The 13,011-nt window shown below is 39.6% G+C and overlaps 1 protein-coding gene and 1 long non-coding RNA gene across 2 annotated transcripts; both read left to right on the forward strand.

Moving 5' to 3' along the window:
• The first annotated feature begins 106 nt into the window (after positions 1 to 106).
• On the forward strand, positions 107 to 1,642 carry LOC146622767 (uncharacterized). The gene is made up of 5 exons (XR_014906569.1): positions 107 to 336; positions 457 to 795; positions 905 to 1,186; positions 1,260 to 1,460; positions 1,543 to 1,642. It is a non-coding gene; the product is annotated as an uncharacterized LOC146622767 (long non-coding RNA).
• Positions 1,643 to 4,475: 2,833 nt separating this feature from the next.
• On the forward strand, positions 4,476 to 7,243 carry med18 (mediator of RNA polymerase II transcription, subunit 18 homolog (yeast)). Its single transcript, XM_085365387.1, has 3 exons — positions 4,476 to 4,564; positions 4,982 to 5,084; positions 6,271 to 7,243. The coding sequence occupies exons 2-3, from the start codon at positions 5,012 to 5,014 to the stop codon at positions 6,825 to 6,827; spliced, it is 630 nt and encodes a 209-aa protein (XP_085221513.1). The 5' UTR covers positions 4,476 to 4,564; positions 4,982 to 5,011; the 3' UTR covers positions 6,828 to 7,243.
• Positions 7,244 to 13,011: the final 5,768 nt, after the last annotated feature.

Genomic DNA, 13,011 nt, shown 5'->3' on the forward strand with positions numbered 1-13,011 from the left:
TGTGTCTTAACACCCATACTAAATGTAAGAAGCAAATCATATGCCAGACCACATCAGAAAAACAGTGTGGGTGACAACCTTGCTAAATTTCCTCTGTACTGGCTGTTGGACCACTTCCGATATGTCAGGCTCATTTAAACTGTTAAGCTCAATCTAAAACCTTTTGCTGAGAGGCAGAGTTTGTGATCTGTGTTTTTATGAGCAGTAATGGTACAGCCAGGATGCTTCATGTTGGGTTTTATTTCTGCGGGGACAGGAATTTCTCCCATATGAAACAGAAAGGCTTCATTTTCATCTTTTTACTTGTTTGGAACTTCTCTACTTTCTCAGGAAACAGTGAGTATCTGATCAAATCATTACTTAACTAAATTCATTATTCAAATTGCTTAATTAAATACAATGTATTTAAAATACAATTGATGAACTGACTTTTGAATATTTCATATATTTTTCAAGTGACTGTTAATTTAAATGAGCAACGTGATATTTTGCGAGTCGCAACACAACTTAATTTTTCGCTGGGATGTCGAGCTGTGATACCGTGTCAGCATTACATCCATCGATCAGACTCTTTCAAATGGTTTTACAAGAAGGACCATAGCAGTAAGCAGGTTCAGTTATTCTTCCGAGATAAGAGGGCAATGCTATATCATCAAATATCCAATCCCAAATTGAGAATTGGATCCAATCATTCCTTGCTCATCAGCTCTTTTACCGAGGAGGATGAAGGTGTGTACTGGTGTGAAACTTGCCAAGAAACATGCCAAAAGTCCACTGACATCATAGTGAAGAAAGGTTTGTCCTGCTGTCATATTTTTCTCCGTTAAGTCAGAATCTACCTGTGCTTATGGTTTTTAAATTTGCCAAAGATAATTATCACAATCCTTTACCTCTCTTTTTTCAGAGACGTGGAAAGACGTCAATGAGACAGTTTACATTGTTGCTGGCAGCAGTTTTCAGCACACATGTTCAAGTAAACTTGATAAAATAAACTTTTGGACTTTTGAAGCAACGACTGCTGTTGGGAAATCAGAAGTAAGAGCAACAACAGACAATTTGACTTTCAACAAGTCTATATATATTGGAAATGTCAGAAGAGAAGATGCTGGGAAATATACCTGCTGGATGAGTAGCTGTGTCGGACACAGTATTAAGCGAGTCACTATCAATTTGTGTGTAGTTACAGGTGAGAAACACACAAACATCATTGTTTCATAGTAGAAGATAACCTGATGTAACCTTTTGATCTTTACTTACAGTATATGACAGTAAGGATTCATCTGCATCTTGCGCTGTGACGTGCGGCATGAAATCAAATAATCCAAACAGAACTTCAACTACATCTGTGCCTGTACATCCACACGGGTCCCTAAAGTGCAATATAGATTCAGTGTTTGATGGATACACTACAGTTACTAAGAGTCCCACATTTAGCACAAACGCATTTAGCACAACAACAGGTGGGTGTTTAGCCATATGCTGTTTGTGAACCTTTTTCACCCGAATCAAAGAAATATTAATATTTAGCTTTTGGTTTAACAGGTTTTCAAAAAGAGCCTGAAGACTGGATCCCACTTATTTGTGGTATATCAGTATCATATGTCATTTTAATGGCACTTTTAATTTTCTGGTTGAAATCAAGGTTACATTCAGGTAGGCTATGCAGCTGCGCCTCACTTCCACTTCCTTTGTATTTTATTGTTTTGTTTTTTTCTTATGGTTTGCTTGAAAAACTTTCCCCTCTGATTCTGAATATGCTTCTGCTTCTGTCTCACCAAAGCATTTCCTGTTCAAATTTGTTGCTGTGGCTTGAATAGCAGGGTAAGTGTCTGTGCTGACATCGAGGTGTAACCTAAAACCCTCATGCAGAAATGAAGTGTGTGCGTGTTGCTTTGTCTGGGTAATGAAATGTATTGCTTTTTACTGCAGGTGGAAGAAGAGTCTTCAGTGGTTTATTCATCAATTATCATCAGGACACCGGGCAAAAGAATTAATCACATGACCTCTAGTGATTGCAGTGAAATAAAAGTATAGAGAAAAAAGTCCAGGATAAGTGCAGTCACTTTTATTTATATATAACTGAACTTTTACCTAATTTTCTGAAGGCAGGGCGGGTGTTTTAAAGTACATGGATCAAGATAATTTTAATGAGAAACTTTGAGTGTGATACAGATGTTATGTAACAACATTTTTTTGTTGTTGCTCAGTACAGAGGTGAGGTCCATTCATGAACTGCATGAAAGCACAGTTTCTGATTACTTTGCAGATCAAGTTAAGATAAAACAAATGTAGGTAAAGAAGTAATGTTGACCTCAATATTCTACGGCAATTAAATGCTGCTTTCACAAAGAGGAACGTTATTAGGTACATTAATTTAGTCGAGCTCAGCAATTAAAACAAATTTACAAACAATTTCTATTTTTTTTGTTAAAAGAAAAAATACTTTTTACACTAAATTTTTTTTACAGCTGTATTTTGTCTTGCAGTTTTAGGTTTTATATAATCACCATATAAAATATAACCGCAGTAAAAAAGCATCTAAGCAAAAGGTTGCATAAAGAAGGCTGTTAAAAGTGTTAAAACCCCAGCAGTACTGCGTCTGCAGTGTTAATCAATAATGATCATCAGTGATAGCAAAACAATAACACCCTGCAGACAAAAGGTTATAGTATGATTATTACTGATTATTACTCCGAATAGCCTATGTGAGTACCTCACCCACTTTTTTTATACACCACAACACCAACACACAGAGACAGACAGGACAAGATACGCAGGACAAACCACTGCATCACGATCTGTCATTGGTGGCGGTGTGCACAGCTCTAATGAAAACAAACCCAAATAAGGCAGCTGGTCCAAATAATATCCTCAGGCATGCACTCAGGGTCTGCTCATCAGAGCTGGATGGTGTATTCATAGACATACAATCTGCCCATCCTTTAAGTCCATTACCAGTGTGGCCCTCTCCAAGAAACATACTGCCACATGCTTAAATGACCATCATTCTTTTGGACTAACATCAATTGTGATGAAGTGTTTTGAAAGGATCAAAAAGACTGTCCTGGCCACCTTGGACTCTTTACTTTATGCACATGCATACAGAATCAGTCCACTAGAAGGTAGTAACACATCTGTGAAAATGCTGTTAGTTGACTGAAGCTGCATTTAATGCTGCAGACTCTCTGAGAAGCTGCTCTTAGTCAGACTCACACCCTTTCTCTGTAACTGAGCTCTGAACTTCCTGTAAGATAGATCGCACTCAGTCAGAGTTGGACACCAGATATCAAACATCAGAACTGTGAGCACTGGTATTACTCAGGGGCACGTGCTGAGTGCACTGCCACATGCTCTCTTCACATATGAGTGTGAGCACCCCCCTAATCAATACCAGAATTATAAAATTTGCATATGAATCTAAAGTAATTGGGCTGATTACTGGCAGGGCTGGCATAGAGAAGAGAAGTGAAATGACTAGTGGCCTGGTGTCAGGAAAATAATCTTGCCCTAAATCTAGATAAGAGCAAGGCGATCTGAGGAAAAAACACTCCAAGACAGAGGTAGAGGACACACATGAGGTTGGATTTCACCTGGTCTCACAACCAGCACATTGACTGTACTTTCTAAGATGACTAACAGGGCCCAGCTGCACTACTCAAGACAGGAACACTCTATTGTGCGAGACTGCACAATAAATCACAGGATCATCTTTTCATTAGTATATGACATTTACACCAACAGGGCTGTCAGCATTGCCCACATCAACATTAAATACAACACACACTCACAACACCACCAGTTAACAGGTAGGTGGTAGATTCTAAAGGTAGATGCAACAGGAGTCTGAAATCAAAGACTGTAAGTCTCAAATCAGACTCGTGAATAAGACAGTCAGTTATGCCTCTCTTCTACCCCATCAATATTATTGACTATTACTGTAATTATTATTACCTGCTATGGCACAAATTTGTAAAGACCGGTTTGCAAATATGGACAAAGCAGGTACAACTCAGGTTTTCAAACTCAGGTTTGTTTTTAAAACTAATTTTAGTGTTTGCATCTTCAATTCTTGCAATCTGTAAAATTTCCGGATTCTTTATTTTTATTTTATTTGAATAATTATTTTTGTTTTGTGTCAAGAGATTGGCAAAATTAAGTGTAAACTACTGCTTTTATTTCCACAGTATGTATGCCAATAAAGCCTCTAAACTTAATACTCAGTAATATATACTTTTCACAGTACTGTGAAAACAGTAATAGTTTTCACAGTACTGATAATCCATTCGTATAGCCGGTGTTAATAAAAGCAGAGTAGCCTAAAAAGCCTGTCTGTCCATGACGTCCATGTCCATTTCTTTCTATTTTATACACGGATGACCTGCTGTCGATATTTTAACACTACCAGTAGGTGGCTGTAATGAGCCTCAAAGTTGGATGTCTACCGATTTGACACACCAAAGGAAGACGCTTCTCATTCATTGTTGTTGCTAACTGTGTTCACTTTTTCTTTGATAACTAAAAAGACGTTTATTTCTTTCTGCGTTCGCTTCTTTATTTTTGAAAGGTAATATATTTTTAATGTTTCTGTAATAACATTGAAACGTTTAGCCTGTTAGCTTAAGTAACGTTCCGGTTAGCTACTAGGAAACAGAGTAGCTGTGTAGTAGTAGCCGTGTGTTCAGAACCCCGTTTAGGCCTTTGGTCTTTTATTAAAACGTTATCGAGAACGAACACTTAAAACATTTACCCTTTTTCCTCGGCTACTGCTCTTCGTGGTTTCGTAGACAATAATGCACTATAATTGTTGTTTCGAGTGATTTACACCTAGATTAGAAGGCGTTATCACTGGCTATTAGCGAGCTAAAAGTTACAAACTCTGTTACCTATGGCGACAGGTGAATTTTTTTTGTTAATGATGGCATTGCTCCATCAGATGTTCCGACATGTATATATGTATCTGCATATAATTTTCTTTCTTTAGGCTCAAAAACCTCAAAGTACCCGAGGAAAGATGGAGGCGCCACCTGTTACTGTAATGCCTGTCACTGGGGGCACAATTAACATGATGGAGTATCTGTTACAAGGTAAGATATCATGCATCCACCGAAGCTGAAGCAAGTAAGCAGGCAAATAACAAGCCCTGAGTGTTATACATAGCATAAGGTACTGATAGTGGCAATACTACAGATAGTAGCTTATAGTAACAAAAATGCAAAACAATAGCAATAATCATTTAATAGTTGCATTGTGCAACTGTTCAGCACAATGAGTAAAGTTACATGAGCAACATCCTTTGGTGTGAAAGTGAACAGTGTTACATATGTCACCTTTGACCTAAATTATTATGCACTAGCTCCTAAATAACAGCTAAATTCTTATTATAATATTATTATAAATAATTTTTAAAATGGTGCATTTACAATGTTTAAAACCTTATTTCTTAACTTGGTCACTCAATTGTAGAATACTGTGGGCCTTCTCCTGGACAATCGCAGTTTTGCCTAAAAAATGTATGGTCCAAAGTTTTGTCATGTATGATTGCTGTGAAGTTTTATCAAATACTTTTTAAGATATATTTTCTTTGAAATATGGACCATTGAACCTCTTCCAGCATTTTTTTTGTCATACATACCAGATGTTTGAACACAAATATCTGTTAAAGATAATACAGTTAAATGCATATGATTTCCATATCCAGATCTGCAGATCCAATCTGTCTCATATTTAAACGCACACCAATTTTTAATGGTATACAATTGAATTTCACAATAATGCAAAATGGAAAATTATTTCTTAGTTATAAAAATGAAAACAAATCTTTTTGGGGGGTTTAAATTTCATGCTGGATTGAGCAAATGTGAAGTTGTACCACAAAAATGAAAAATACATGCATAGTTTAACCCAAATAGACCAAAATTCTAAATTCTGGAGGTTTCAGATGGTATTCTGATAAAAAGATTTTGATTTATTGAGATAAGTTTAATAAATCAAAATGAGTATTTCATGATCTACTGAACTGTCTTATAATTTACTAGGTTTAAAATATTACTGCATGTGCCCTGAAAGTGGGTGGATGTGTATTTTTTTTGTTTTAAAGGAAAATCTTTGAGGTATTTGATATATGAAGCAAAAATGTCAAAGCAAATGTACAAACTATGGACGATCTGAGATAGTGGAGACTATATTTATAAATATAATATGTATAGAGTCCTGGCCATCAGATCAAATGTCATTTTTTGTATTTGTTCCTTGTGCACTTTATTTAATCAGGGAGTGTGTTGGACCAGGCCCTGGAAAGCCTCTTGCATCGCCTTCGAGGTCTGTGCGACAACATGGAACCTGAGACTTTTACTGATCATGAGTTGGTTTACCTTCTCAAAGGCCAGCAAGGAAATCCCTTCATTTTACGTGCCCGCCGTTCCCTCTCCCACCCAACTGCTCCATGGCACCTACGCTACCTTGGTCAATCTGAAGTGGGAGACAAGAGTCGCCACGCTTTGGTACGCAACTGTGTTGATGTTGCTGCCACTCACAGCCTTCCGGAGTTCCTCAATGAGATGGGCTTCCGCATGGACCATGAGTTTGTCAGCAATGGACACATATTTCGTAAAGGTGCAATGAAAATTGTGGTCAGTAAGCTGTCACGCATACTTGTACCAGGGAATACAGAAAACACTGAGCATCTATCACTTTCATACCTGGTGGAGCTGAGTGTGTTGGCTCCTGCAGGACAAGACACTGTGTCAGAGGACATGCGCAGCTTTGCTGAACAACTCAAACCCCTGGTTCACTTGGAAAAGATTGACCCTAGCAAACAGAGACATTAGCCAGTTTTCCACAAAAAGGAACTTTCCCCGGGTGACTGGGAACCTTGGGAGGGACTCCATGACTTTCCACCAGAGGAACCAGGTCTAAGTCAACTTCTGAGGGAATTATTTCACTCTCAAAAAAGTTCCTTCTCAGGGCAGTATATTTTGAAAATTCAGTAACATTGGTGTTGGGGCTTGCAGCATTGAACAGAACTGATTGGCAGCCTCCTTGCACTATTTTAGTTAACTGCCTGAGCTATAGCTGATGTTATAGAGAGGGAGGTTGTTTTCAAGTGGGATAGTTTTTGAATGAAGGGGGGTGGAGGGACTAAACAAAGTGGTGAGTTAGAGGAATAAAATATTTTCTTTTTGTATTGTCTCACAACGCTTATGTTCTAAAGCAAAATTAAACATGGTCACACTTTTATGAAGCAAAAGCCATGTCTGAAGTTCTGGAATTTCCAGATTTTGTGTGAATGGAAGCAAAGATTCATCCTGTCCTCTGTGGCTGCTTTACTGTGTGCTTCAAAGAGACACTGACCTGCAGGTATGACACAAAGACCAGGGAAAAGAGACATAGACGCCTAATATGTAACGTGCTCATTATCAACTATAAAGCCCCACTTTTAAAAACACCTGTCACTTTATCAAAGAACTAATGTGCATAACCATTGTATGTTTTTTGTTTGTTTGTTTGTTTTTTAATAAAATAAAAAAGAGTCTATATATAGTCTTGGTTTAACAGTTACTGTTTGGTCAATTTTTAATGAGATAGAGAACATTTCAGCTAATACTGTCAAACATCACTGCATTCTACTAACTTTTACCAAATCATGGTTCTATAAGTTGGGCTGTAGGCAAGCTTATACCTGTGCTAACAATCAACACAATTCCTGGAAAGCCGAAAAATGATATTAGTTGTTTATTTTTGCAAATGATAACAAACTAGATAATATTTTCCATGTATCAACATTTCAAAACAGAATTTGAGATGTATGATTTTGGGTATTTTTCAGTTTATTTGAATCCTTTTTACATTTAAAGTTTCTTTTCAACACTCAGCTTTCATGGATATGTTCACTTCATCCCACTAGGGGTCTCTGTTTCTCTTCTTGTAAATATCCTGATTGAAGCAAATTGGATGCTACCTCACATCATCTACATGAGCTGTGGTTGCCATGGAAATAATTAGCTGTGAGATCTGCACATCTTTCCCCCCCACTCTAATTAGCTTTCTCAATTGCTTAATGATACATAGACCTGTGAAAGCCTTCCTTTCTTCCCCTCAACAAAAGCATTGATTTTCCCTCTCTTTCCCCTCTCATTTCTACTGTTAACCCATTAGTGGCTCTTTCATGGGAACATGAGCTGGGACTATTACACATGAAAGCACTGCATCTGCTTCAGGTTCTCCACTGTTAATATCGAAATCCAGAAAGGCCCATGCAGTAGTGTGTCAACATTATGGCCCGATCTAACTGCGGAGACCAAAGTAACTAATGCACATCCTGTCAGTTATGATAATAATGTTGGTAATAAGGCATGAGTGCTTCTAATAATACCCCTACAGGAAGATGCATTTGCAGAGATTGAGATGTAAAGTGACCGCGTGCATGTCTGAGGGGGAGAGCTCCAGGGCAGATGGCTGTCTCTACATGTTGACCTACCTGCGTATCATGGCTGATGAGGACAAACTCACTGAGGTGGAAAGGTGAGATGGCAGTGCTTCCACATGCATTTGGTGCAAGTTGAAAAACAACACAAAATGAACTTTGAACATTTACTAATATGTTAAAAATGTGTACTTTTCTAATCTTGTTTTGAAGTTAAGGTTAAATTGAACTGCTACTTGGTACACAGGAGTTGCCTGTCAGTGAGACTGGATTATCTGATGGAGACAGTTTTATGTTCCAACAACCAGAAGCAGACTGCCGGCCCTTAGGACTAAAGCATGATGTTTCAGCTCTGAGTGAATTATGTATTAAAGAGGCAGATGCCTCCTTGCCCAAGGCTTTATATGTCCAGCATGGATACACTACAGTCTACTGGCTTTCTTCCACTTAAACTTGTGTTTAGCACAGTGCTCTTTGGTGATGAGCTAGACTCCCACTGCACCTCCACTCAGCACTGCATTGCCTGGAGAACAGAGGCATAGTTAGGCTAATCAGTGTCTTGGCATCAAGCCTACTTGGCTATTGTGGATGTAGCCAGCCACTGACTTGCACAAGTAAGAGATTTAACTCATTGCTGGAGGCAATATGATCCGTTCTGTGGTTTATTTCAAGAAACTGAGACCAGAGCGACACCCTTTCAGAACGTGATATGGTTAAGGTTGCAGTACTCGAATGATTATTAATCTTATTCACTTTCATTGTTGGGTTGTTAATACTATTTCATAATGCCTGAAGCCTGAAATACTTTCATCATCGATTAATTTTTCAATTTGACGACGCAGAGAAGGGTATATTCTTTTTCATCGCTTACTCCCAGCTCCAGGAATATCAGTTTTCTTTTAATGGATCATCCAGTCTGTAAAATGTCAGAAGAGAATAACCAAAAGAAAACAAAGTACAAGTCTCATTGAAGTTCTTCAAAGAACAATGTTTTGCCATTATTGCTCATTTGTTTCTAACCAACAGACCAAAGTTTGACAGTATTTAATTTTCAAAGTGGTAATTGATCCACCCCCTAAAATGACTGACTCTACTGTGGACACTAACTGAAAAAGGTAATTTATTCTTCTAGTTGTGCATGTGCATTTTGTCTGAAAACATAGCCTTTAATAATCTTTGGCATCAGTGTATTATAACACAATTACACTCTCTTCAGCTTTGAGCATGAGAGCGGTGCATGCTGATTTCCCTCTCTGGACCATTTGGTCGTTCTCTGTTTTTAACGGTTAAATATAATTAATTGGCTAAGGCTAAGATTGTATTAGTTAATCATATTCTGTTAGCCCTCTGAAACAGGGATGGAAGCCATTACCTGCACATGCCTTTACTTTCCTCTTTACAACACAGTCTTAATTAAAACTCTTGGCACCAATTGTCTTCGCTGCCTCTGGTCATAGTTGGCAGTGAAGATGCCAAGATGCCACAGAAATCTGGCACTGGCTCGGGGCAGGAAGTCTTCAAGTCAGCCTACTTTGGGTCAAAGCCAAGAAGGGGTGAAATCCAGCGTCGCCTACTCAGAAATGTTCCCAATACTTGGATATGAGCCCTCTCCTTCCTGTGTCATTGAGAACCCATATGCTTGTTAGAGAGTGTGGGTTATTTGCTGAGAGGGGAGGGAGAACCAAAGGAGGTGCTTTCCCAGACAGACATAGATCTCCCTAGGGTGTTCTTGTGGCTTCTCTAGATTCCTCTACTTCCAACCGTGCTGGGCAGAATGGGGTGCAGGGATAAATTGCACAACACCACAAGGTTGTGAGTGATGGCTAAAATGCCAGGGCCAAAGAAATCCGTAAAGGTATTATAGAAATAGTTGGGGGGGAAGTGTCCCTTTCCTTATTTGAAAGAAATTCCAGAACAGTTTCTAACCATGCAAAATAACAGGCACAAAGCTCTGACTTGTTGTTCATGTGGTGCTCTGCCTTGCTTGTGGCTGACTGAGGTGATTATTGCTGTGCAGAACACGCTGTTCTAGGATCAGCCATTCAGTGCTTTAAGCCAGCCTTGCTGCCTCTGGTATGTCTGGTATGGGGACAACTTAGCCATCAGCCTGCAGGGACTGAAGTTGTAGTTTTTAAACTTGTGCTGCCAGAGCCTTTGTCTTTGACTCTTAGTTCTTTGCTTTTCCCTTTTTCTCTTGAGACTCACTCCTGCTGTGGGTCTCTGGATCTGATCGTTTGCCTTTTTTTTGATAGTCACAATTACTTTTCTTTCGCTTCATTTGTAATCAAGACACATTGTGTATTCTCGAGTGTCACCAAAATTGTGGCATTCATAAGTGTTCCAGGGGAAGCATCTCAAGTAGAACCTTGTCTCGGAGACTAGAGGCTACGAGAGGCTTGACTCGCTCCACCTCTGGTTTGATTGAAATTCTTGACATGCAATAATCAAAATACAATAAACCATCACCCATTAATTATATTTGTAGTCCGAATAGGGTTTCTAGGCTTATTACACACAAACTATTAGCAACATGGCATTTTAACCATGTGATTGTACTGATGCTGAACGTTAAGTCATTCCGTGACACACCATATGACACATCCTCCCACATTTAAAAGCGTGCTATTTTTGACGCATATTTCTCAACATCACTCATGTCTGAGTGCACAGTGTGGCCTTGTTGTGCAACTTTTAAGTACTGCTTCTGTCCACAGTTGAATGCAGGAAAAAGGTGGAGTCCTCAGACAGTTTGAGACACCTTTCTGCACAGGGGCTGTTTTGATGATGGATGTGTCATTGAAAATGTTTATTTTAACTAAAGTGTAGTGACTAGAATACACACGTCTAAGGGTCTGTAGATGATGTATAATTGTAGTGAAATGCATTTTTCCTCTTTTAAATATTTTGATGGCAATGGATTGACAGCAAAAAGCCCCCACAGGTTATAGCTGTTAAAATGCTTGCTTGGAGTGGCTGCCTCACTTCTAAATAATATTAGTTTTTATTTATTCATTCTTTAATTCTTTACTGGAAGTGAGAATCTACAGAAGCAGGACTGTTTTAAGGTATGAATAAGTGAATAAGTAATACTCTCCCTACAGCAACCATCACCACTGCATGCGTGAGTCCGCCTAAAGCTGTCAGGCAGTGTTTCTGTAAACATGTAAGTTCCGCAAATCTTTCTTAGATTGATACAGGTAAAAGGGTCAGGTAGCCTAGTGTTTATAAGGGGAGATGGCCAATCGGATTCAAGCACCTGTGACTCTGTCCCCGCCCAGCCGTCAGCTCTTAGAAGAAGGTGGTAGGATAAAGGATCGGAGACCCCAACGCCTCGACCCCTCGGTCAGTGAAGCTAAAGAATTGCGCACACGGTTCTGACCGGAGCTCAATGCGCCGGGCAGTGTCTTTGAGGCAAATGCGTTTAGGAATGACAATATGTAAGTCTTTTGTTTACCCTCATTTATGTGAAGTATGGAGGAGATATATATATTTCTTTCATTCTGGCATCTGAAGCACCCCCCCCCCCACCGGATTAAAATCTAGGGTTAACTAATCTCGGTTAATCTGAACTAAATCTGTCTAATCGGCATAGAAAATTACACTCACTGAGGTATTGCCCGCAAATAATCAGCGGAGCCGGGCGCCGTAAATTCTCCCTGAAGGGCATTTGGACGTTGCACACCGTGCACGCGACAATTTGTTACGCTCAGACTTTTTTTTTTAAAGAGAAAAACCCGTGTCGCAATTGTGCAGGAATTTTCCCTTTCTCTGTGTTACACATTGTCTTGTTTTATTAGGGCTGGACACGGAGGCTGGCACACAAAGCGCCATGTGACGCTCCGCCACAAAGATCAGTATGCGGAGTTTTGATTAAGAATTTTGGGTTTTTGCCCCCTTCGTTAGTAGCCTAACTGAGGCGCAGGAGAGAGGAGGGAGAGCAGCAGAGAAAAGAGGGAGAGCGAGAGAGAGAGAGAGTTCGGGATTTCGCTGTAATCATGTTTGGAGAGTATTGATTTCGTGAGTGCACTCCAATTGGCAGCATCTCTACTATACAGCGCCGGCGCGTCATCCTCGGTTCACATCGACGGAACGAGTTGTAAGCAAATGAGAACATGTGTGGGATCTGAGTGAGTGAGAAAAGGCAAGGGGTGATAGAGGGGAGCAAGAGGAGGTGTGATAAAAGCCAATTTTATCAGCCCGACGAGTGGATACGAGATTTGATTGCCGGACTATTTTTCCCTCCTTTATATTTTTCAGACAGGGAATTTATCGATTCGTCACAAGCGCACGCCTCTTCATTATAATTGCAGACAGTTGGGTGCTGTTCAGGCTGAATGGACTTGAATGTGCCGCTGCCAGCTTAATCCGTGCAGACTGGAAGATTTAATAATTCACGGTAATCACGCATTATCGCCTCAGTGGATGCTCTCTACACAGCCCTGGTGATTTTCCCCTTCTTTCCCGTTTCTTTCTGTTGTCTTCTGGAGGATTTATCGACGGCTGCTTTTGTCCTTATCTGAAAGATCATCTGTTGCTGCAACTGGATTGAGAAGCCCCCAAGACTGACACGGGTTTGAATGTTTTAAGGT

The sequence above is a fragment of the Diplotaxodon limnothrissa genome, linkage group LG11 (genome assembly GCF_057381915.1).
Source record: "Diplotaxodon limnothrissa isolate DT_005_m linkage group LG11, D_limnothrissa_male_GT1.1, whole genome shotgun sequence".
Taxonomy (NCBI): Eukaryota; Metazoa; Chordata; class Actinopteri; order Cichliformes; family Cichlidae; genus Diplotaxodon; species Diplotaxodon limnothrissa.

Bases quoted from the DNA above. Each gene is read 5' to 3' on its own strand.
- med18 (XM_085365387.1), top strand. From the start codon at position 5,012: ATGGAGGCGCCACCTGTTACTGTAATGCCTGTCACTGGGGGCACAATT. The intron at 5,085-6,270 runs GTAAGATATCAT...TTATTTAATCAG, and splicing joins GATGGAGTATCTGTTACAAG to GGAGTGTGTTGGACCAGGCC.